General features: G+C 31.3%; 1 protein-coding gene across 4 annotated transcripts in view; it reads right to left on the bottom strand.

Annotated features, from left to right (window-relative positions):
• Nucleotides 1-23,250: 23,250 nt before the first annotated feature.
• The window catches only part of LOC128879717 (arylsulfatase J-like), an 18,141-nt gene continuing 13,810 nt past the window's right edge, over nt 23,251-27,581 (bottom strand). For 2 of the 4 annotated variants that reach the window (XR_008457685.1, XR_008457686.1), the window contains 3 exons: nt 27,027-27,304; nt 25,639-26,260; nt 25,302-25,576 (listed from right to left, as the gene is read on the bottom strand). Coding sequence is in view for 1 of the 4 variants with exons in the window: in XM_054129126.1 (XP_053985101.1) it covers nt 26,108-26,260; nt 27,027-27,304 (431 nt within the window). In the remaining 3 variants the exon portion in view is untranslated. Of the gene's footprint in view, nt 24,830-25,301; nt 26,261-27,026; nt 27,305-27,581 lie in introns of those variants that run through there. The other 2 variants (XR_008457684.1, XM_054129126.1) reach the window with 2 other exon arrangements.

Below are 27,581 nucleotides of genomic sequence, written 5' to 3'. Positions count from 1 at the left end.
TTTATTAACATGTTATAACTACCTACATGTCATAACTTTATTTCGTTTCTACAGAAAGTAATAATAGCTGTATAATTAATTTTATTTAATTTATTATGTAGTTTATAATGAAATTATTGAACTTGGGAGACAGGTATTAAATATATTTTCGATCCAATCAAGAAAATATTGAAGTAAATGTTAAACAATACGAACACCTCTCGACATAATCATGGTGGACATTTGAACACCATTTTCCACGTTTAATTGTAATAATGCTTTCATCCAGAATACAAAAATCAGACGTACCTTATACTATTTGTGTTTTATCAAATAAAAATCCTATAGCTTCTTTTAGAAAATTATGTACGAAATGTTAATCAAAATAATCAAATTAAAATCCTTCAAGATCCTCACAATTTCCGTAACATAATTTCACCTGATCAACATTTTCTCAATTAAATAACGATGCAGCGATCTGCTTAACGCGCGACTCGTGTTTTTCCCAGAACAAATTTGGTACGCAGCCAATTATAATAACCAGTTCGCTCAATAAAATCTACAAATTTGCAAGAACGATCCAGTTGTTAAGCTACCGGTTTTCCCGTTTCGTACGAGGCAATCGGCGGCCGCGTTATTTTTACGATAGTTTCGTCCTAAATCGTCCCGGAAAAAAAAGAGCCCACCGATAAATTAAAAACACACCCCTCCGCTGTGCCATTCCATTACGTGGAAGTGTGTAAGGACAAGCTTATTCCACGGAGAAGTTCACGGTCGTTCACGGACTGAACATTCTTATGAAAATTCCCCGGTGCGCGGTGGTTCAATAAAACCCGGTGACGTGCGATTCGAAACGCTTCAACGAACGATTACCCCCGGTGTCGGATGTAATTTCGAAATTCGTTTTGACTCGTGGTATCATAAAGTGATGTTTTTACGGGAACGATAATAGGCCGGCGCCTGCCATATTCGGTTGCGCGACCTCAAGTGCGGCCGCAGGGCTATAAGATCGGTAAAGAAACGAAACTTGGTAGTCGCTGGTTGCCATTTATGTTACCTTATCTATTCGAATGCGTCCAGTGCATCTGATAATGAACATTCGTGTCTATCCTCTCTAACGTTGGGTACTTTAGAAAATACGATCCCATTCTTTGAACCTCCCTGTATTATATAAACTTTGTCCAGGTACATCCTGTGTCATTCATTTTTCGTCGAGAATTTTCATTTAATTCAGACATTTCTATATTTAAACAAATACAGCCCTCCCTTTGAACCTCCCTGTATATTATGAATATTTTCGTAGCATCATTTTATGTTTCCATAAACGCGAGTTATGCCTTGTGTATTTTCAATGAAATAAACGTTGCTTTATTTTTCAATAAACACGACCCAATTCATTGAATCTCCCTGTATTATATAAATTTTGTCCAGGTACATCCTGTGTCATTCATTTTTCGTCGAGAATTTTCATTTAATTCAGACATTTCTATATTTAAACAAATACAGCCCTCTCTTTGAACCTCCCTGTATATTATGAATATTTTCGTAGCATCATTTTATGTTTCCATAAACGCGAGTTATGCCTTGTAAATTTTCAATTAAATAAACGTTGCTTTATTTTTCAATAAACACGACCCAATTCATTGAATCTCCCTGTATTATATAAATTTTGTCCAGGTACATCCTGTGTCATTCATTTTTCGTCGAGAATGTTCATTTAATTCAGACATTTCTATATTTAAACAAATACAGCCCTCCCTTTGAACCTCCCTGTATATTATGAATATTTTCGTAGCATCATTTTATGTTTCCATAAACGCGAGTTATGCCTTGTGAATTTCCAATTAATTAAAACGTAGCTTCATTTTTCAAAAAATACGACCCAATTCTTTGAACCTTCCTGTATATTATGAACAGTTTCTTAGCGTCATTTTATGTTTCCATAAACGCGAGTTATGCCTTGTAAATTTTCAATTAAATAAACGTTGCTTTATTTTTCAATAAACACGACCCAATTCATTGAATCTCCCTGTATTATATAAATTTTCTCCAGATACATTCTGTGTCATTCCATGATTTGCATGGAATTATGGATTATGTCTTGAGAATTTTCATTTAATTCAGACATTTCTATATTTAAAGAAATATGACCCAATTCTTTGAACCTCCCCGTATAATATAAACTTTGTCCAGAAACATTCTAATATAATTTTATTTTACTTCTTATAATCGTTTTCAGAGTGCAAAAATTATAAACAAATTTTTATATCGGAAATCTATCAAAGAACAATAATTTAGACCAATCGTGCTTAAGCTCTTTGACCGTACCTTCGTGTTCCCAAAACCTAACGCGGAGCTCCAAAGTGCTTTCCTGTTTGTGGGGAGGAGAAACGACTCTAAAGTGGAAAGAAACAAAATGTCATAAATTTAGGTGATAAAAGAGCTCGATGCAAGCATTTTAAGTAAAAGGGCCATGGCTCAACGAGCTTGGTTACGACGTGATAGGCATTTAATTGAATCCTTAACGCGTTCTCGGAGAGCACGGACAGTGAACGTGTTAGCACCCACGACAATCATGTGTGGGCTGAAGATAATCCCTATGCCACTTTCAATCATGGTCACCAAGAGTATTTCGCGGTGGATGTGTGGACGCGGATAATTTATGATTTCTTAATCGTGGCTCGCATTACACTTCCTCGGTCGAACGATCATAATTATCTGGTACTTCTGCAACAAGTTCTGCTGGGTCTTTTCGAACACACAGAGAAAAGTGACCTAAGTCAGACTCCTCTATTGGACCCTAACTAATTTTTTTTTTTTATTTGTTTTTTAAAGTCGCATCAACTATTACCTGAGTTATTCGCGACAACTGTGAGATTTTAAAACTTTTGGAGAAGATTAAACTAATTTTGTTCAGCGTTGCTGCTAACATCTAGTTCGTAGTTCTCTTAGTAATAAATATTTTGGATTAAAACTTTTTCCGTTGTAGATCTCATGCAACACTATAAAAAAACATCCAGTAAGTTCTTCTCTAAAGGAAAAACCCAATTTTTTAAAAATGGAAGAATAATTTTTTTTTAAATTTGCAAGGGGGTGCAACATCAATTTTTGTTAAAATCTAAAATTGTCTATAAAAATTGGTGTAACTATTAGGTTATTCTAAAAATTTCTTTCTTGACTAATACTCAGCTGTTCTGTCTGGCAGTGTTTATATAAACAAAGAATCTTATCTCGTAGAAGTCGATGTCATTCTTAGAAAAGTTAGAAACAAATTGTTAATATTGCACCGGGGTGTTCTCTTTCATTCTCTGTACTATTTAAATATTAATCCACGAGATTATTATTAATTCCTTGAATTAAAAAATTCTGTTTATGGCAAAAGGCGTAGGTCAATAATTGACATAAAATTGCACCAAGGAACGATATTTTATTAGCAAACCATAAAATTCGTGGATATATGGCATTACGTTGTTTTCAGAGAGATGTAAGACATCTACAAATTTAATCATTCCCTATGCAATACTTAGTTTAACTGCTTAAACTTCTGTACACTCTTTTTTTCTTTTTGTAAAATTGTATTTATAAATCTATGTACAATAATAATGTATAGCTGTATAAACCTCCTAAGAGATTTGGGTAAGCTATAATAAAAAAAAAATAAAAAAAAATCAATAATCTCAATAAACCTTCGCCATAATCTCGATCGTTTAATTTCATATTAAGAGCAATGAACAGCAAATAGTTTAGACGTAATATACGTCAGTCATGTAATATCAACAGTAAGCTTATCATGTAAATTAATTTGATCCTATCAGTTCTCAAAAAAAAAAGAATTCTTGCTCTGCATCCTAACACAGTGATCACTCCTAGCCTCCATTTTCAATTACAGTGCCAATACTCGATCAATTTTAATGAACGCCCATTAATGAACGATCGAGAAGCTGCAGCCAATACGAGTCGTATATATTTTATACTGGCGGCTAGCCATAGTTAAAATGGTGAACCCAAATTCAAAAAGTCGAATGAATTTTGAAAGTACGTAAAATTTGAAGGTAGTTATTTCTGATTTTTAATAATTCATTTTCCAGTTAGCTATTGTGACCTCTTTGAAAATGATGTATTTAATTTGTGCTGCAGAAAGTAAGCAATGACAAATGTAGGTACTCGTCAAACGCAGTGTGTTTTTGTGTATACTTTTGTGTATACACATATAGTTTTTATTTTGTTATTACTAATATTATTGTAGTTATATAAAAGTACCTGAGATCGCAATTTTAAACAAAATAATGGCATCACAAACTTTTAATGTGTCCATATCTAATATTAACTTGACTGAATTGACTTGACTTAAAATATAACTATAGTCAAGGTTAATAGATCAATACCTGTAGTATAGTTACTTTTCTTATCACTCTATGTGGCTTTCCGAACCCTTCTACTTCGTACCACAGGAATATTTATGTACAGGAATATTTATGTATAGGAAAGAAAACTGTTTGAATTTCTCAACTTTTGAAATCGGCCCTTTTGAGATACTAAGAATCGAGGTAGAGTGCTGAAATTTTTAAGGAATTTCTTTTTAGTTATTTCCAAAGCATTTAAGAAATATACATTATACATTCCAAAATTGGCGTTGACATATGGATCATAAAATACAGTGTAAGACTTCGGAAGCATTAAAATACAAGTCACCCTTTTAAAAACCACCCTAATGTTTACCCTGTATACAGAGTCGGATAAGTTAGTGTAACAATTTATAGCTTCGTTATCAGTATATTTAGAGGAAAACGTCAAAGGGAAAAGATGAATGGTTCGAAGTGTACCATATTTGGAGAATATTTTTTATTACAAGTGCAATGGTGCGCGTGCAATCGATAGGTCATAGAGGGATAGTAGCATTATTTTTTTTTTTGCACAGATTGATTCCTTTCCTTTCAAAAATTGATAAATCATACATCTCTTTTTATACATTTAACTCATCATCGGTACTGACTGACAAGACAGGTACATACGATTATGAAGGAAATTTTAAAATGTCGTCGACTTGAAAACTTCAAGGAAGAACAGTTTTATCTCATTAAACATAAATTAAACGTATATTTTATTCAAATGAGAAATAAATGTAGATCATAATCTGAATATACAAAATCATACAATAACAGTTGATAATGTTGGATATATTCGATTGAAAGAAGGATAGCAAGTATTTGAAATTTTACATCAATATTATGTTTTCATATTCGGTGAATGTAAACGTTATAGTACCGACACCGGTATTCTACCGATATTGTCGTAGATTATACTTAAAGTTTACTACCGTTGGGAATCACAGTGGGAGGAAGCGTGCAGAAATATATATTATACATTCCAAAATTGGCTTTGACATATGAGTCATAAAATACAGTGTTTATAAGCTTGATAATAGTCCGGGTTCCTTCGGGCCCTTGAAAATGTCGAAGCCGATCAGACGAGAATTTATGGGTGAATAATCATTGATATTTCAAGAAATTCTACATTCTGAACAGGGCTTTCATTTTTCTAATTTTAATTAATTTATATCATTATTTATATCGTCCTAATGTTACGGTACATTGTGCAAACATAATTAATTACACAATTATCTGTAAATATGTAACTTGATGTATTTCTCTTTCTTAGAAGATTTGTAAGTAAGAAGAGCTCGTATTTTCTCTTTTTTAATATTCTTTACATTTTCTTAATAATCTTTAATATTCTTTATTATCTGTAAATATGTAACTTGATGTATTTCTCTTTCTTAGAAAATTTGTAAGTAAGAAGAGCTCGTATTTCCTCTTTTTTAATATTCTTTATACTTTCTAATACTATTGTATACGTTATATTATTTACAGCCAAAATGTACATTCAATGCCACAATCTTTTTGTTATGTATGTTGCCCTACTAAACTCGAAAATCGCAAGAAAACATTTTTCTATGGATAGGTTTTTTTTATACGAATTTTTGAATCTTTTTTCGATTTTTTTCTGACATACCTTCACATTTTAGGCCATATCTCGAGTTAGAAACGTCCGATTGAGTCGCGCAAGACGCCATTTTAAATGTAATCGAATTTCCAACAATTACTTTTTACATTATTTTCCAATCGGTTCAATATTTTAAATGTTACGAGCCAATATGTATGAGAAACTTTGATTTTTTTCGGCTAAAATAGAACACGAATATTTCTTCCATCGCTATGGAAAAATAGAAATTGTCAAATTATGTCCAATTTCTTATTGTTTACGTATAGATCGCACTTTTACGAAGAAAACAAGCTTTTGTTGGGAGAAAATCTATGGATAAATACCGGAGTTAGGAACAATTGAGTAAAGGTACAAAGATTCCAATTTTATTCTGTTTTTGTACTTTTTTCCTATTTATATAATACCATTAAACCATACAATACTTTAGTTGCATCTCGTCACCTTCGCATAGGATAGTTCTCATAATTATTACCAATCTCATGTGTACCTATTTTGGTGTCATTTCAAATCATGCAGACTACACGCGTTAAAGAATAAATAAGCATATAAATAAATATCTTAAAACTGATATTTTTCTTATTCCAGAGTAACAAATTGATTACAGTGTTTCTATAATAAGCGTGCTGACATTTGCTTGCACTGGATCATGTAAATTACTTGTTCTTTAAAAACTTAAGCTTCAAAACTCGTATCTCGTATAAACGCCATGCAACGATGCGATAATACCTCCCACGATGATCTATATTCGCGTAAGGATCATATGATTTACGAGCAAAAAATCATCGTTAAATAGAGCATCGTTCGTTACCCGCGATCTTATAAATAGCAATATCCACGCGAATTCGTACCGGTCTCGGTTTAATCAGGCCACTCATGCAAATTATTATAAATCGATCGTTAATCCCGGTCGGTATCAAACCTCGAGTATGGATCTCTTTACGAGAGCAGATGATTGCACTGAAAGAATGAGGGAGGCAGTTCGAGTGCACAGAAATGATATACCGATCCTTAAAGGAATGATTTAATGGACGCCTTCCTTCGAATTATCTGTGAAAATACTTGGTTGTCTTAAAAGTTTCTTCCATTTCAGTAATAAGTAATACATACACGATATTTTCATTTGATTCATTTTGCTTCATTACTGCTACAACATCAACATCTCAGAAATTAGGTTGTCTATTTATATATTTATAAACGCTGCCACACGAAATAACGGAATGCACGTCACGGAAGAAACTTTTGGGACAACTTAATACTTCGTTGGGTTTCGTTGCAAAATTTGGACAGCAAGAAAATGATTCGAAGAGATTTCATTGCATTCACGGTTAATTGTATTCTATTTAATATTGTATCCTAATATAATAACGAAAATTAATAGGTGATAAATAATGGATTTTGTGACGATGACGTCACGATTATTTATGTTTAAGTTTCGATCAACAATAGGTTCACGGCCGTGACTATTTTGGTAGCCGAAGCATATTTCGAGTTATCGAGAGTTACGATTTCTTCAAATTTTAGTCGAGAATATAGGACCCGACATTTGGAGGGTGTTTTCATCCCTTATGTTTGAGTTACCGTGGCTAAAATTAACAGGTATGTATCTATTGTTTATTCCGATAGCACTTAAGTAATTAAATATGTTATTTAAAAATATTGGGTTGTCCAGAAAGTTCGTGCTAATTTTTAAGAAAAATTCAAAGGCACATTTGAATTTTGATATATATTTATTGAATTATATAAGTACCATTTTGTTCCACGACCTTTCCACCTTTTAAGGGACACACCCATGTTAAATGTTTTCAACCATTCCAATAGAAACAGAAGTGTACCACCTACCAAAAATCGGCATGGACTTTCCAGACAAACTAATACTTGTGTCTCGAATTTCGAATAACCCAACTCTGAGGCAGAGTGGCAATATTAATTTAAGTAATTTTCAAATACAAACATTGCGACGCATGCGCTAAGAAAGGTTCTTTCGAATATCTTAAAACTTATTACCAGAAAATTGTCCGATCGTCCTAAAAAAATGTGTAGATATGCTACTTTTTTTGGACTAGGCTAGGTAAGCTTCGCCCTTTAACCCTTTGACTGCAAAGGGTGTATATATGGGAGGATGTTGAATACGTCTTTGAGAAATGGGCTCAGAGAAATGTTTGTATTCGTTAAATTAATTTTTAAAAAATATCAGCTTATAGGGAATGACGAGACGAAACTACTTTTATATTTACAGTTTATTCATAGGATGCTTAGTTTCGTAAATAAAAATTGAAAAGTTAGAAGTTCGTTGCAAAAATTGAAATTCATAAAGCAGGTCTTCTAAGTTCTCTATTTTGTATCTCTGAAACTGAACGTCGTATGAATAAACTGTACATACAAAAAAGTTTCGTTTTGTCATTCTCTATAATGTGATATTTTTTTTAAATTTGATTGTTCAACTGTTGTTTTTTTTTTTTTTTTTAAGAGAACAGCAACAGAATCAGACTTACGAAATCTCAGAGAAAAGGTCTTTTGAGTTTTCTATTTTGTATCTCTGAAACTAAACGTCCTATGAATAAACTGTAAATATAAGAAAGTTCCGTCTTATCATTCCGTATAAGCTAATATTTTTTTTTTTTTAAATTCACGGCCTCTACGCATCTTAGAATTTCCATAAAAAATCTTCCCTCGGTCAAAGGGTTAACAACGCTGAACCTATTAATTATTTGATGAAATCCTGAAAGGTAATGTACATTACGATATATACACCAGGTCCGAAGGGGTTGACACGCACGAATAAATAAATTTCAGCTTCTACTCAAAGTTTTTCAAAATCCCTTTCCTCGCCTACACGATAAATTCCCTCCCATCAACATCGAGAGTCATTCTCTTTCAGTATCTGCAGATTCACGCCGTAATTCCCGTTCTCCGTATCAATTAATCCACTCCTCGCGTCCTTTCATGCGCCCTCGATTCCTCGAGCAACTCTTATGAATCATCGCTCCTTCCCCGACAATTCACTGATCGCTGATGAAGCATGAAGATATCCCATTATCATTCACGCCCGAAGGTGATCGTCGGTCAAATCTCCCGTATTTCACGTAGCTGCTCGTTGACGTTAATTATCGTGTGATTCGAGGTGAATTTCATCGGATGCGGGGGGCGGGGGGGAGGAGGGGGGGGGGGAGAGGCACGGAACGTGGCGCAATGGAAGGGCCGCAAGGGGCTGAAAAAGCGGAAACAGAAAGAGAGAAGGTTGCTCGGCGTCGGATGATGAATGGCGGAGTGATGGTAGTTTTGCGTGCAAAACCAAAATACGAGAGGAACGAGAATAAAAGTACGAAAGGAAGACAAGCCAGGGTTGGCGGTTGTATACAGGGTGGAAGATTAGGGGTTGCCCGCAATTGGTGATTTATAAACGCCGTTTCCAAGTAGCCTCTCCTTGGATCCCTTCTCCGGCACGTGCAATCTGTTTGGTCGCCCTTCTTTTGTTTATAATCATCGGGACCGAGAATGAAGAATAATCGAAGGGCGATCTCGCCCGGTCGCGTCTGTGACTCGTTTTTGTTGCTTCGTGGGGCCGAATGACATCGATCCTGTCACTTTCAGCCCCGTAGGAGGAGGCTCGTGGTCTTGAGGGGTCAGCCTTTGTGCTCGAATTTATGAACAAGGTTGCGTCGGAATCGCCGACTGCGCTCTTTTAACGCGTTCCGCGCGGCCCAAGAGATATGGCCGAGTAAGTTTGATGTTTGGACACTTTGCAACGTTTACTAGTTTACTTTGTCGCTTCGTGAGTTTGTCCACGGTGAAAGGGAAAGCGATCGAGGTACACTGGTGGACAAAACTATAAGACGAACCGTTTATTATTTAAAAACGTACAGTTATTCGTTTTAATATTTGGGCAACGATGTTTTCGAGAATATTTGTTTATATCTTCGCAAATTATAATAACAGTCGCTTAGTTGCTTTACGATATGTTGCATTATTTATTATAAAGGATAAAAGCATGCGCAACCCATTTATTCTTTAAAAACGTACAGTTATTCATTTTAATATTTGGGCACCACGATGTTTCCGAGAATATTTGTTTATGTCTTCGCAAATTATAATGCAGGCTTGCGGCTGAAAATTTGACCCCCAGGTTGCATTCGTCCTAGCACGAAAGCGCTTCGAGTTTCGAATTTGTTCACATTTCTGTTCGATTATCCAGTAAAAAAGGTACGGAAATGTATTTTTTTCAGAATTTTCCAACTTGTTCAATACGTTCACGACGGTGTGTACCACCGGTGGCTCGCGCTTGACTCTCTTCTCGAGCGGCGTGTACCACGGGTGGCTTGCGCTCGCGTGCCTATCAGATGGCGTGTACCACCGCGCCGCCCCGTGGTAAGAAACACAAATAGCAACGCCGGCGTGAATGTGTTGACATACATTTTTCAGATGTCTAACAATACTGAAAAAATTCTAGCATTCGTTACGCCGAGAATGGGCGTGAATCTTACTGAATGAGACGTGCGCCACGGCCGAAAATTTCCGAAAACGTTTTATCCTCTGTAAAAAAGCACAAGGAACCCACTTCGTAAGTACGTTCGTTACGTTACGTACGTTATAGCCGGAGGTGTTTATAAACACCCGTCGTTAAAATTTCATTTTGTGAAAAAGTTTTTATGGTATTTTATTAATAGGTCAAATTTTTTTCCAGACCTTATAATATTCGCTTAGTTGCTTTACGATATATTATATTATTTATTATAAATGATAAAAGGATGTGCAACCCATTTATTCTTTAAATACGTACAGTTACTCACTTTAATATTTGGGCACCACGATATTTCCGAGAATATTTGTTTATATCTTCGAAAATTATAATAATATTCCCTTGGTTGCTTTACGATGTGTTGCATTATTTATTATAAATGATAAAGGCGTGTGCAATTAAAATTAAATTATATTAATAATTAGACTGATTACATTTTGTTAAATAGACTCAATGTTTTAATACGGTATGTATCTTAATTACTTTATCTTTAATCTTAGAAAAAATTATAAAACAACAAAATGAAATTGCAAAATGTCGGAATATTAAAAACATTCACTTGTATGTTTCGTTATAGCTCTTGAAGCTTATCGCGCCTTCCCCAGCTAAATTTTGTATCAATCGATTCTTTATTTTTTAAGGTGTTTCGAACTATTCGAAGCTTCACATGTTTTTCATCTTTTGCCAAAGTTAGAATAACCTGCCATGGCTTTTAGGGCACTAGAAACTGTCTGATATATTTGTCCTAAGTGTTCTACGAATGGTTGTTAATTTATAGTGTCCTATGTAACGTCTACCGAGACAGTTAGTCTTAACCTATCACTTGAAATGCAAATAGGAAGATAAATGATGAAATGTCAAAATAGGGTTCGTTTACAAAAACCAGAACGTTAATTAAATTTTAGTAGGTGCTCGAATGTTAAACTAACGTCAAAATTAGATATTATATTGTTTGAGATTCATTTTCGCAGAAATATTACGAATTAAATAAAGAAACTCTATACTTGCTTAATTAAACTCAATGTATAAATATGATATGTTCCGTAATTACTCGATCTTTAAGTGTAAAGGAAATTAAAAAACGAACAAGTAAACATTGAAAAGTGTCCAAATATTAATGTCACTTACTGTACTTAAACATAATGCAAGTTTTTGAAACACTAAATTTTTGGAATTACTTGAAAAGGAATAATTGTTTATGGAACTTTGATAAAAACGAATAAATAATTTCACATTTAAAACATTTAATAAATATTATAAATATATTTTAAGTAGAGAAAATAGCTTCACATTTACTCGGCTGATATATAAGGAGATAATTAAGATAAAAATTTGAAATTATTAAGTCTTGTTGTTATTATTACAAGTTATAGCTCTGCTAAATTTCAAATCGTTTCTTCAATTTTTACCGAGGTTATAAAAATAGTAACCGATCGAAAAAATTCCATGAATTTTTCATTCATAAATTTCAAAGATTTGGGGCACGTGTTAATGTGAAAATTAAGTGCTCAAATTTGTCGGGAATTTTATTTTCACGTAATTGCAAGATTCCAAGGGGTGTGTCACGTAGATTTCCAAAATCGCTACTCTAATATTTTATTGTAATAAAAATCAGATTGAAAACTTGAAACATTAATAATTTAACGTAACAAAATGACGTGTAAATATTTGTATTTAAACTAGCAGTTACAAAGACTGAATGTAAAGACAGATTGCAAGATTGCGAGGGGTGTGTCGCATAGATTTCGAAAATCATTGAAATAAGGACCACTCTAATACAAATTTATTGTAATAAAAATCAGATTGAAAATTTGAAACATTAATAATTTAACGTAACAAAATGACGTGTAAATATTTGTATTCAAGCTACAATTATAAAGACTGAATATAAAGACACATAAATAATTTCTACACCTAGTATATACACAAATTACTTTATCCTTCATCATAAAGAATGTTATAAAAATCAAGAAGTGTCCGGGTATGAAAGTAACTCGTTGTCTTCGTTACGTTTACAGATTCGTTTGTGGAATATTTATGTGAACTTGGGAAACGGCAATCAAGGAACAAGCGATTCCTTAATAAACTGAAATTTGATGTTATGCTTCATGTATAAGAGACCTTCGAATGCATAATAAATCCTCGTTGAGACTTATCGTTCCCGCGGGCCACGCGCATGGAAGAAAAACAAGTAGGAAAGAAATCTTCATAATAGAGCAGGATAATCATTTCTTGTTTCGTTCCCATTCTTTCTCTCCCATACGTATCTTTCTTAGCTATTAACCTATTTGTTTCTCATTAACGGACCAACATTAATCTTTGGCTCCCCTGGTGCCTCGCGAACGGATGCGAGAACGTTGATATGCTCGTTACCGATGGATCCGTGATTCTTGGACAACATGGGTCCACACGAAGGCAAATTTCAACTGTTTCGGCTCGACGATTACTTTTGCTGGAACGAATCAGTAACTCCAGATGAATTTTCGAAAATTTAAAATGATTTTATAGGGAGATTTGTGTATAAAAGTATCGTATTTGAATATTATTAATATTCTTTTGTGTTACTAATATGAATTTGAATATTAATTTTTTGAATCATCTGTTAGTATCATATTTTTTAGGTAAAGTTATTAGGAGTGAAAATAAATGAAGCCATTGGAGTAGTATTGACTATAGGATACTATGTGATAAACACTTCTTTGAAAATATTATAACTACAATATACTTTAACATGTATATTATAATATTTGTATAGTATATACTGTGCAGTATTTACTCAGCTCCAATGATTGTCTAAATTCAAAAAGGTACTTTTGTATTTTTAGTTATTTTTATGAGAAATTCTACTTGATAATCTCTGATTTGTAAACGTTGTAATGTTACCTTCTATAGGATACTATGTGATAATCATTCCTTTGAAAATATTATGACTACAATATACTTTAACATGTATATTATAATATTTGTATAGTATATACTGTGAAATATATACTCAGCTCCAATGATTGTCTAAATTCAAAAGGGTAATTTGTACTTTTACTTATATTTTATGAGAAATTCTACTTGATAATCTCTGGTTTGAAAACGTTGTAACGTTACCTTCTATAAAGGAGGGTCTTGCGATTATTTAAAGAAGTATCGTTAATATTTGATGAAAATATCAGGTGTGTAAACTATAGTCAGTTTTAATTATTGTAATATATAGAATATAAACAATAATATACTTTATTGTTGATATTTTATATATTATTGGATTCGTGTATATTCTTATTCTTATTATAATATATTTGATGAATAAAGTATCAGGTTTGTAGAATGTAGTCAATTTCAAAGATTGTATAAATTCAAAACGATTAGTTGTATTACTAGTTAAGTTTTATAAGAAATTCTATTTGATTATTACTACTTTGCATAAATATTGTAACGTTACCTTATGTCAAGTTTTTGTAATTATTTAAATAGTATGGTTAATATTTGGCGAATACAATACCAGGTGTGTAATATATATTCAGTTTCAATGATTGTATACCTTTAAATAGACTACTTGTATTACTAGTTATGTTTTTTAAGAAATTGTACTTGGTAATCACTGTTTTGAAAACGTTGTAACGTTACATTCTATAAAGCAGGGTCTTGTGATTATTTAAAGAAGTATCGTTAATATTTGATGAAAATATCAGGTGTGTAAACTGTAGTCAGTTTTAATTATTGTAATGTATAAAATATAAACAATAATATACTTTATTGTTGATATTTTATATATTATTGCATTCATGTATATTCTTATACGCTTTTCCATATTTCTTGTTGTTATAAATCTATAAACATTCGCAGTCCAACAATAACAATTGTTTTTGCTTAAAATGATGTTTGAATCTATCAAAAATATGAGTTGAAAGTGTAATTCTCACACACGATTCTTCATCTGGCAAAACACAATGGAACTAATAAAAACTATCTTCAATGAATTAATCACAAGTAAAATCGATCGAATTAGGAAATATTCATGTTCTAATTAATTTGTAATTCTAAAATTGATTAAACCTGAACTTTCGATCTCTTCCAGTAATTTATACATTCTTTGACCTAAAGTACATGAAAGTAACAATTGTTTTGCTCAAAAAGGTGTTTGAAGTTCTCAAAATATTAGTCTTAAGTGTAATTCTCACACACGATTCTTTATTTGGCAAAACACAATGGAACTAATAAAAACTATCTTCAATGAATTAATCACAAGTAAAATCAATCGAATTAGAAAACATTCGTGTTATAATTAATTTGTAATTCTAAAATAAATTAAAAGTCTTTCGAACCTTTTGTTCGATATATAATAATTCCAAAGGCAATGGCTGTAATCCGTTCGCATTGCTGGTGAAATAGTATTGTTACAATACTCACAGCCACTTGATGCATTTGCCACCTTGGACCAGCAACAGGAACAACAGGAACCCAGCTTTGGCACCGCTTCTCTTCGTTACCACCATTTTTGCTCACTTTACATTCTAGAAAATCGTGATTCCCTCCCGCGTTTACGCATAAGGTCTTCCGTTTCAACGATTGTTCCAGTCGATTTCGCCGACCAACCGCGTTCTTTCAGGGACCACTGTGTTTCTCTCGACGATCGGCGGATCGTTTCACGGGCGATCGTCGTACCCTCGACGACTTCATTTTTATCAAATCCAAGAAAAGAGTAACCACACTAACCAACCTTCTCAACGATCAACCCGAATCTTCGACTCCCAACATACGAATCGACCGTTCCGTCGTTAAAAACACGAGGCGAGCCAAATTCCAAACCAGCCTACACCGCGAGTATCAACATCGCCGAAGTATCTACGCGTAAATTTCGCGACGAGATATCCTCCACGTGTACGTTTTACTTTTTTAATCGTCACCGCGCCGATGAAGCAGCTGGCTAGAAATCACTGGTGAAATCGTTGCCTCCGATTAGTTCCAGCCGAACGACGAACGTTGAAGTTCAAACTTTTTCAAACCTTCCCGGACGAAAGCGTGGCGTGCGCCCATCCGGTGGAATGAAATTTCACAGAATCGAGACGATACATCGGAATCGGAAACGCACGTGAACGATACGTAGATCACTGTCACTACCGCGATTAATCTTTGATCAATCGTAACCGGAACGCGTCAACGCACCCTACCTTGAATGATCTGCGAACGATACGGTTTCGCTATTGGGGAAGTTCCTTCGCACCGTCCCGTTCGGCAGGGAGTCTGCGTGGTTACAGGTGTCCGTCGAGCCGTCCTGCAGGATTTGCCGGTCGTCGTGGAGGTGGAATCCTCCTACTACTACTCTATTTCCTCCTACTTCACCTACTCGTTTTTCGTACGGCGAGGAACCGGCCACGGGGATGCCTATCAGAATGTGAACACGATCAAACGACGAAGGGAGGAGTCGGCGATCTGGGATCGTGCGAGGTAAGAACCGATTGTATCGATAGTCGAAAGGGTCTCGATGGAGGAGAACCTGGCACCCCGTGCTTTCTTCGGCTGATTAAACAGAAGTTAGCCAGTTTCTTGGTCTATTTAGGGACGCTTGCAAGAAGGCGTGCGTTTAGTTCTTTTTAAAATTATGGTTACTCCGAGGGAAGGAAAACTTTTGATCTGTTGGAGAACTGTTTACTAGAGAATCTCTTAATTAGGAGAAAAGAGTCATCGTATGGCAACATAGTGTATTATTCTATTAGATTATATGTATATTAGTACACTTTTATGTGTACAATTTTTGTAATTATTTAAAGAATATGGTTAATATTTTCTGTATACAATGCCAGGTGTGTAGTATATAATCAATTTCAAAGATTGTATACCTTTAAATAGACTACTTGTATTAATAGATATGTTTTAAAAGAAATTGTACTTGATAATCATTGATTTAAGATATTGCAATGTTTCCTCTGATGTGTAGAGTTTTTGAAATTATTTAATGAATATCGTTGATATTTGATGAATAAAGTATTAGGTTTATAGAATATATTGAAATTTCAAAGATTGTATAAATTTAAAAGGACAAATTGTATTACTAGTTAAGTTTTATAAGAAATTCTATTTGATTATTACTACCTTGAATAAATATTGTAACGTTACCTTATGTAAAGTTTTTGTAATTATTTAAAGAGTATGGTTAATGTTTGGCGAATACAATACCAGGTGTGTAATATATATTCAGTTTCAATGATTGTATACCTTTAAATAGACTACTTGTATTACTAGTTATGTTTTTTAAGAAATTGTACTTGTTAATCACTGTTTTCAAAACGTTGTAACGTTACATCCTATAAAGCAGGGTCTTGTGATTATTTAAAGAAGTATCGTTAATATTTGATGAAAATATCAGATGTGTAAAATATAGTCAGTTTTAATCATTGTAATATATAGAATATCAATAATAAAGTATATTATTTTATATATTTTTATATATTTTATATATTATTGCAGCCGTGTATATTCTTATTCCTATTATATTTGATGAATAAAGTATCAGGTTTGTAGAATATAGTCAATTTCAAAGATTGTATAAATTCAAAAGGACAAATTGTATTACTAGTTAAGTTTTATAAGAAATTGTTAAGTTGTTAAGTTTTATTTGATAATTACTACTTTGAATTAATATTGTAACGTTACCATATGTAAACTTTTGAAATTATTTGAAGAACTTCATTAATATTTCATGAATAAAGTGTCAGGTGTGGCGTATATATATATAAAGTTATATATATAATAAAAGTTACCCTTTTGAATTTATATATAAATAATTATATATTATATATTATATATTTATTTATATATAAATAATAAAAGTTACCCTTTTTGAATTTATACAATTATTAAAATTGGATATATATATATTAATAATATATATATATATATTATTAATTATATATTATAAGACATTCTATTTGGCAGTCACTGTTTTAAAATCGTTTCAACATTACCTTCCATATGTAAAGAACAAAATAAAAATTCTCTAGTAAACTTTTCATATGTAAGAGCCTATAAAAAGAAGTTTTAATTATTTGAAGAACCTCGTTAGTATTTGACGAATACGATACCAGGTATGACCAGAATATAGTCACTATTAGTGATTTTTCTTTTTTTGTGAATTTTTATTTGATGAAAAATGATAAATGTGCACATGTGTTTTCAATTATCCTTTCGAGTAAGTAGTATTCCTGTTTATAATCGTGTGTCTCATTGTGAACTTTGTGAAAGTCTATTGTAAAGAGTAAATAATTTGTCCATTGTATAACTACCTACGTTAAGAATTCGCTATATTTGTGAAGAACGTGAAGAGCAAGTATACTTTCTACGAATGAAATCTTTTCGTTAATGATTTACCAATAGTATTCAACGGCTCAAATAATACTTAAATAATAATATCGCAAAATGATATTGGCATGATAATGGTGATTAACGTTTTCTTTCATACGAGTCCAATAATGAAAAATATTACTAATAACGACATATACAAAAATTCTGAAGAACATCTCGAATGGAATCAACATTTAATATTACATTATTTTCAGCCAGTAATTTATTTTCAGTTAGTGTCTTTTTATCGTCCCTTGGAATTTTTTAAAATGTATAACCTTATTATTACATATAGACATCTTAAAAAATAATTCACGTGAGGCATACTTTATACAAATAGTATAAACATGTTTTTTAAATATATTAGTAGTTTTAAAATATGTCAACATAACATTGGTAGTTGGCTATTTATTAAGATAACATTATACTTTAGTCAATTAGATTTAATCCTACAATGATACATTCTAAAGAAGATCTTTTTCATTATTCATTTATCATTATTTTTTTATTTTTTCTTATCAATTCACTTTTAATTTTATTAAGTGAAATATTACACAATCTAAAAACATAAAAATTTAAAAAAAGAAGAAAGTTTTTCTTCTCGGAAGACAGAAGAAATAAAAAATTGAAGAATATTAAAAACCTTGTCATGCATTAATTTATCTCATTTGCATCTTTTATCATCTTTATCAGTGATCAATTTTCCAGAGTTTCTTATCAAGCATTTAGGCTATGTACAGTAAACCAACTCCTTTTCGTCTAAAGAAAAGTGCCTTTAATGTTGCACTGATAATCGTTTTTAATTGCTTCATTGTAAAACAAGACTCAGAGACTTTACAAATAACTAAGTATTTTCATTTTACCAACCAATGAGATACACCCTTTATCTTACACACTACAACATCTTCAGTCTCAAGACGCAAACCACTCAATTTTCTTTAGAAATTTTTTTTTGAATCGTTAGAAAGGCATGAATGCATCTCATTAATCAGGTATTAAAACAAGTTACTCTTTGAGAACACAGTAAACAGTTGCAAAACGTTGAGATATTAATGCGTACAGTTTGCCAATTAATTACGAGGGGAAAGCGGGATCGTATATTATTCCAGAACCCGGAATTACTATTTCGAATATGAACGTATCACAAATGTAACGTATGAACAGTATGAAAGTATGCATATACAGTTATACATAAAAGTATCCGACACCCTGTACGAATGGTTTACGTGTTACAAGAATGCTTAATATGAAATTATCAAATTTCATTCCCTTTAATATAAACTTGCAATTATTTAAAATATTGAAGTAAAGGAAATAGTTTTTTTAACAATCGGAAAATTCTTGTTGTTAAGTATGTATTTCAATATTTAATCTTGCATTTAAAAAAATTGGAACCAACATGGTTTTCAATGATATAATATAATATAGACAAATTATATATATTATATAATTTACTGATTTTAATGAAACATAATGTATTTACGATAATTACAATATATATGGGGGAAGTATTCCTTAATGCAAGCATAATTACTGGGTTTCTTGTATTTTATTTTAACCTTCAAAAGTAAGTATTTTATAAAAATAATTATTCATTAATATTCTGTTACAAAGTACTATCTTTTATATAACTACCATAATATTGGTAATAACAAAATAAAAATTCTCTAGTAATCCTTAAAATGAAATTATATAATATATTATGAATATGTTACAGTTTACCTGCATATATTGCATATATTATGAATATATTATATAAATTATTAATATATTATGAAATTATATAAATTATATATATTATATATGTATATATATTTAATTTTAAAGTTTTACATAGAATATTTGTATTGTCATTACCGATATTACTCATTATCGTAACTATATAAAAGAAATTTTACCTATTATCTATTTACAATATATGTATAATAATAAGTACATAATAAATATGTCATATGCCAATGTATACAAATTAATTATATTATGCAAACGAATACCGATATTCTTCCTCCTATATTTATAAAAATACTTAAGTAAAATACGTACAATTACTTGTCTGCATTAAAGTAAATTACAAATGTTAAATTACGAAAGTTATTCGAACCCTAAAATTGATTAAACGTGTAAGGTATGGTCTGTGCGCGTGATGGGCGGATACTTTTGTGGTTAACTGTATCTAAGAGGTCTAAAGAGCCGGTTCATTCTCTGCCAAGCGCCCAGTTCGTATTTAACGTCAAATTAGTGCAGCGTTTTTCATTTTTTTGATATTTACGTTAAACATTAGCAAGTGGTTCGAAATAATAGTGAAAGTAAATTATATCCGATATCGTTTTGGTAATTTACAGTGGTAGTTGGAACAATTCGACTCGGAATAATAAACGACGGCCTCCCTCTTCATCTTGGTTCCTTTGGACTCTCTTTTCTCTCTCTCTCTCTCTCTCTCTCTCTCTCTCTCTCTCTCTCTCTCTCATCGTCGATAAATAAACCTCTGTCAGACATTCATTACGTCGTTAAGTTTGGTTCGGACTTACCCGCCCTCTTTTTCAGGGGCGAACCGTTTACCTGCATCCGCGTACTAATATACTCCATCTTACTATGTAAGGAATAATATTATAATTACAACGTCGTATAAATTATGAAAGTTGAACAATTAATTTTCTGAATCCTAGAATTATGCGTTACCGTTTACACGTGGATTTCGTTATATACGGTCAATAATAACTACACCGCAAATGTTTTAAGGGGGTACACGCAGTCGTCATAAGCACAATTCAAGAATTTTTTTTCACAATTTACAGTGGATGTAGAATGTATTCGTACACCATAAGTTTATAAAAAATAAGTTAATAAATTACAATTTTACGTAGTTTTTTTTGTAAATTGATCGGTGTACGAATATCTTGCTACACCCACTGTAAGTTCGATTCAAGAAGTTGCGATTGAGGTATTATTTTACGAATTTTTTAAAAGTAACGTATCAAGCGGGTGTTTATAAAACTTACAGGGTCTTTTATTGGTTACTCGATGATAACAAATATTTTCTTTTTTTTCGTAAAGCCTTCTTCAATTTTGAACTTACACAGTAAAACTAACGATTTTCTTATTTATCATATAAATAAGGTATTAAATTGAAATAAAAATAGCAGGAGAGTTGAAAGAGAAAATGTGGTTTTGGCAAACAATTTTACCATTATTCTCGACGATGTAATTATATAATATATATAACCAGAAAATCTTTAGTTTCTTTGAGATTGCCATTTTAAAGCAAAAGATGGTACCAGTAAACTGAGACTGCAATTTTAAGCTAAAAAATAGCACTACTAAACTGAGATTAATTTGTTAGCAAAATTGTAATTTTTAAACAAAAGATGATACCAGCAAGTACCATCTGCCTGAATAGGAAAAGAATATTGATATTCTTCTGCATAAAATAATTAATTTGTATATATTGGTGTATGACATATTTATTATACACTTATTATACATATATTGTAAATAGCTATACATTTATCTATATAATACCAATAATGAATAATATTGGTAATAACAACACAAATATTCTAAGCAAAACGTTAAAATGAAATATATATAATTTTATTGTAAGGATTACTAGAGAATTTTTATTTTGTTATTACCAATATTATGGTAGTTATATAAAAGATAGTACTTTGTAACAGAATATTAATGAATAATTATTTTTATAAAATACTTACTTTTGAAGGTTGAAATAAAGGTTAAATAAAATAGAAGAAACCCAGTAATTATGCTTGCATTAAGGAATACTTCCCCCATATATATTGTAATTATCGTAAATAGATTGCATTTTATTAAAATCAGTAAATTACATAATATATATAATTTATCTATGTATATTATATCATTGAAAACCATGTTGGTTCCAATTTTTTTAAATGCAAGATTAAATATTAAAATTCATACTTAACGACAAGAACACAAAGTACAAAGTACCTGAGATCACAATTTTAAACAAAATAATGGCATCACCAACTTTTAATGTGTCCACATCTAATATTTACTTGATTGAATTGACTTGACTTAAAATATAACTATAGTCAAGGTTAATAGATCAATACCTGTAGTATAGTTACTCTTCTTATCACTCTATGTGCCTTTCTGAACCCTTATACTTTGTACCACAGGAATATGTATATAATATCGTCACTATGGTACAAGAATTATAAATATTATAAGTTTAGCCTTATTTATTGTCTTCGTACACGTTTCCCGCTTACAAATAACATTATTGGTGGGCGCAACATCCTGCTTCACAGACAGCTATGCTCCATGGGGGCATAGCTCATGGCACTTCTCTTGCACGATGATAATAATTCCTTTTTTCTTAATATTATATATAAATCCTTCATAACCATCATCTTCGGTTTCCTTCTCCAAAACGAGCTCCGAAAATAACTTTCCAGGAACTTTTACACGCCTACGCAGCGACAAATGCATGATTGCTGATGTGATAACGTCAAATAAATACGTAGATAAGCAATCCGTAGTCCTTTTTTGAAATCCCAATTTTATGAATTTAAATTATATGAATTTATTATATTCGTCAGTCATCACATCGAAGGGAATGTGATTTTCGTAACAAGTTTGCGTTAATTCGTGAAAGTATATTTCATATTATTAATTAATCGAAATTATGACAACCACAGAATCAGGAGTTGATTTTAAGGATACTTCTAATTATTTCGATGTATCAACTTTATAATTATTTCTGAGTCTTTTTAAAATGATATTATTTGAAATATTATTCCAAATAACATGTTATTTTATTTTATAATTATTTTTATACCTGTGATTTTATAATTATTTGAAATAACTGTTTAAAGTAATTGAGAAATTGTTCGAATGTTAAAATTAATTCCGAATTTCAATTTTAAATTTGTTGTCCATTCTCAGATGAACTAAATGTATTGACATTTCTGTAAAATAAAATGACTGATCTATCTATGTTGCATGGTGATTAAATTATGAAAGATGTTTTCTTAAAGCATAATACATTTTACGGCAATAGCAGATGGACCCAGACAAAAACCTCTTAAAACATTTCTTTCTTATAAGATCCCCTAAAAGATATCTTATTTCGTGGATTATTTATTTCGTCAAAATTTAAATAAAAAACAACCAAACTACTAAACTAAATTACTATTATCATTATTTTCAAGTAACTGTATTGAAAATAACGATTCGAAACAAATATCGTTTCAAATACTTATCTCTCGTTTTGATTTCAATGAAAATTTGCCCCCAATTCTATCAAAGAGCACGGAGTTAGAACCTGATACATTTTTGACATGTATATTTTTTTTTTGTCTCCAAAGGAAACTATGGTCCAGAATCGTCTCAACTACCCCTCATGTTCCAGTTCTTACACTAATTCTAAGACACCCTGTATATTTAAATTGAAAAAGGAAATGAATGGTATCAATGGCGTTGGAAAATTAATTATATTATAAATCTCTTGAAACATTTCATTCTTATAAGATTTCATAAAAGATGTCTTGTTTCGTGGATTATTTATTTCGTCTTTTAAATAAAAAATAACCAAACTTCTAAACTAAATTACTATTATCATTATTTTCAAGTAACTGTATTGAAAACAACGACTCGAAAAAAATAACGTTTCAAATACTTATCTCTCGTTTTGATTTCAATGAAAATTTGCCACAGGTCTGTTAAAGAGCACGGAGTTAGAAATTGACACATTTTTTCAAAGCGGGCGACTTGTGTAATTTCTATCACTGTATGATCGCACAGTGGCGCGTGAATCATTGCGAGAGCGTTGATACTAATTATATTCGCACTTTCACTCGGTGCGCTTAAAAGGACGACTAAGAGGGTTTAGCGGCATGTAAGGGGGGGGGGGGAAGAAGGGAACGGGTTAAAAACAGTTTATTGCCGGAGGACTGCGAAGGATGGCCGCTTCGTTCGTTTCAGATTATTTCCTGCCATTATTCGTCGAAGATGTCTACCACAAAAAGGGGGCAAACAGATCCGGCAACAGCTGCTTGGCTATTAAAACCGACTTAAACCTTCAAACCCTCGGCATGATCGCCAGAGTTACCCCCTCATTCCACGGGTTTCTTCCACGTCAACCCTCTGCGTGATTACATACAAAGCTAACGCATCTATATGCCGGAGTCTTCCCTGATAAACGAGCAAATTGCTAAACCGGAATAAAGATGAGATAAGAATGAAATTATGAAAAAAACCGGGAGAAAGACTTTTTAGACCTACGGTTCATTTTAAGTCAGATTGCGCAACATTGTTCTCCTTAAAGATATCTATATTAACATAACTTATTCTTTGAATTTCATGTTATTTATGTCGGAACATTTGTTTGTACAGTTTTCTTATAAACTACGTTCTTTCAACAAATTCTATTACATTTTAAGAAGTCTTCTTTAAATTTATTGCTTAATAACAGTAACAATTAATATTTTCCTAGATGAAGTAGCCTATAATTTTCGTTGCAACTTAAAGAGTAATTAAACAAAACTTTGTCAGTATTCCACAAAAATATCAGAAATTATAGGGATATCGAAATCATAGGGAAACATACCGATTTTGAAGCTTGCATTATTAATGCAGTAAGCTGTTGTTGTTTCACTAATAAAGACACTTGGACAAATACGCAAATATTTTCTATACTATGTGAAAATGAAAAAATATATAAAGATATATACATATATATATGTATAGAACTATAATAAATTATGTATATAAATATATATATATATATACATTATATGTGTATATATATATAAATATATACAATATATTGTATATATATACAATATATATACATTGTATGTGTATATATATATATATTATAAGAGATTTATAATATAATTAATTTTCCAACGCCATTGATACCATTCATTTCCTTTTTCAATTTAAATATACAGGGTGTCTCAGAATTAGTGTAAGAACTGGAAATGAGGGGTAGTTGAGACGATTCTGGACCATAGTTTCCTTTGGAGACAAAAAAAAATATACATGTCAAAAATGTATATATATATACATATATAATAAATTTATAATATAAATTATATATAAATATATAATATATATATATATATATATATATATATAAAATGTATATATATATGTATAATGTATATATATAAATATATATATATATATACATATATAATAAATTTATAATATAAAATTTATTATATACATATAATAATACATATAAAAAATAATACATATAATAAATATAATACATAGATATATATAACATATGTATATCTATGTATTATATTTATTATTTATTTATTATATGTATTATCTATGTATTATTATAATACATACATATATATAACATATATATAATACATAGTCTGCAGATTTTATAATATAGAAAATATATAGAAAATATACATAATGTATGTAATGTATGTAATGCATATAATGTATATAATGTGTATAATGTACGTAATGTATTTTATGTAAAATATACATAATGTATATTATTATATTATTATTATATTATTTACAATAATATCGTTATTTCAGTTTGCATACCTTTACATACCTTTTCGATACGTTTATCATGTATTTATTATAATAATATATTCGTAATGCCAGTATCACTATTCTGTCGGTGAAATTGAATTTCAGAAATTGTGGAAGTTGTACATCCACGCGGGTATATAACGTGCAATTAAATTGATATCAACGTACTCAGGAACGACAGCATCTCATCTGCATAATCTGTAAACAATAACGTGTCTGAAAAAAGCCGACTTAGCGATGAACTTTTTGTCACTTCTTACCGCCACCGTGGTTTATAATTTTATACAGGGTGTCCCAAGACGTGTGGTACATCTAAGCAAGAGGTAATTGTAAAAATGTAACGCATGTAAAAATGCGTATCAAACGTGTCTTCACTATGCGTTTTAATTTTTAATAGATATGTTACAAAACACGTATCGAATTTTATTATCTCAAAAATTAGGATTATTTGACAGAAAGTATTTTACATTTCCTTTTTATCCTCTTTGTATTTGTACGTGGTATAATATACTGTACTATATTATATACACAATAGCATGTATACTATAGCAGTATAATTATATAAAAATAAGTTTTATACAGATTTTTTAGTCTGTGTGTATAGTAACATAAAATTATTTCTTTTCGGATAAAGGTTGTTGAGATGACAATTAAAATATCAGTAAAAAATATAAAATTTCAGTCATTTAAGTATGAATAATTTGTAGATTGATTTTGTATCACGAGGTACTAAGAAATTAGATGTAAAGGATATTTAACTATCCAAGGCATCCATGTTCCGTTGAAGTGTTGGGGTAAGGAGGCTGGATCCACTGGTCCATTTGTTTGAGGCATTAAAACTTTACTGTATTCTTTTATGTAGTTATTTAATTCGTCCACAATCTATAAATGAAAACACCTTTTAATAAGATATTTTTTACACAGAAAGATGTTAAGAAGAATATTAATCCTTTGCACTCGAGAGGTGACTCTCAGTCACCATTAGGTCTTACGGAGCAAATCTACAATACCTAATGTTTGTTTAGGTTTAATTTCTTTGGAGCACGAAGTGTCAATAAAATGATTGTCGGCGAGATAAAGGTGAGCTTATTCTCAAATCTAGATAGCTTAGAATTCGTGGCAATAGAATGCTAAGAAACATCTCGAGTTCCTGGCAGATATCAGAAAAAAAGGCCTCGAGTGCAAAGGGTTAAAATGTATTTAGAAAAATATCAAAAATATTTAAACAAGAAAATTATAATTTTAAATAATATGCTAGATTCTTTCAAAAAATAGATTACAAAAAATTATAGAGAGTAACAATCGTTAATGTGTACACATTTTGTAGTACTTACTCTATTTTGTACATTTAATTACCTGTATACGTAAAAATGATTTTAAAAGAATAACTCTTCAAAAGGTCATCGGAAGGTCAATTTTACACATTACAAATATTACACATACTTGAATTTCTCTTTTTACCAGAAACAGTATGACAATAATAAAAATACCCAATCCCATTAACAAAAAACACACAAATAACCTTGAAATCTCGGAAAATATGACCTTGAGATCACATTTGATCTACCATATCTTCGAATCATTAAAAACAACGGAGATATTTCAGAGGTGCAAAGTTTAGAAGACTCACCCAGTATATTTCACATACCTTTGGATATTCGAGAGACAAATCTGTTGTCTCGCAAGGATCGTTATAAACGTCGAACAAACATGTATGTAAACATGTAGAATACGTCGTGAAGTTCTTACAAGTTACTGTTGCCTTTTCTCGAAGCTTAATTACGTCCTCATCTTTTAACGTAGACTTCGATATTTTTGCAATTGCAGCGCCTGCTAATGATCGCAAAACACTGGATGTATTGTACTGTGGGTACAATTCGTTTATACCGTTGTCGCCATAGAAATTAGGGTATTCAGAAACAGCTCCTATAATAAAAGACATTTAAAAAAATACAGCATAATACTGCGTAATAATGAATATTACTGGATAATGCAGCATAATACAACGTAATATAGGTTTACACAGGATAATCAAAAGCTTAATTCTGGATACTGAGGCATAATACAGTATAATACAGACTAATACTAATACGGGCTAATTTTGGATACTGCAGCATAATAGAGAATAATACATAATACACCGTAATACTGCATGTACAGGATAATGCAGCATAATACAGCCTAATATAGTATAATACAGCAT

The sequence above is a fragment of the Hylaeus volcanicus genome, chromosome 7 (genome assembly GCF_026283585.1).
Source record: "Hylaeus volcanicus isolate JK05 chromosome 7, UHH_iyHylVolc1.0_haploid, whole genome shotgun sequence".
Classification (NCBI taxonomy): Eukaryota; Metazoa; Arthropoda; class Insecta; order Hymenoptera; family Colletidae; genus Hylaeus; species Hylaeus volcanicus.
The sequence above is the reverse complement of the archived record's forward strand: the minus strand, read 5'-3'. Positions and strand labels throughout refer to the sequence as shown.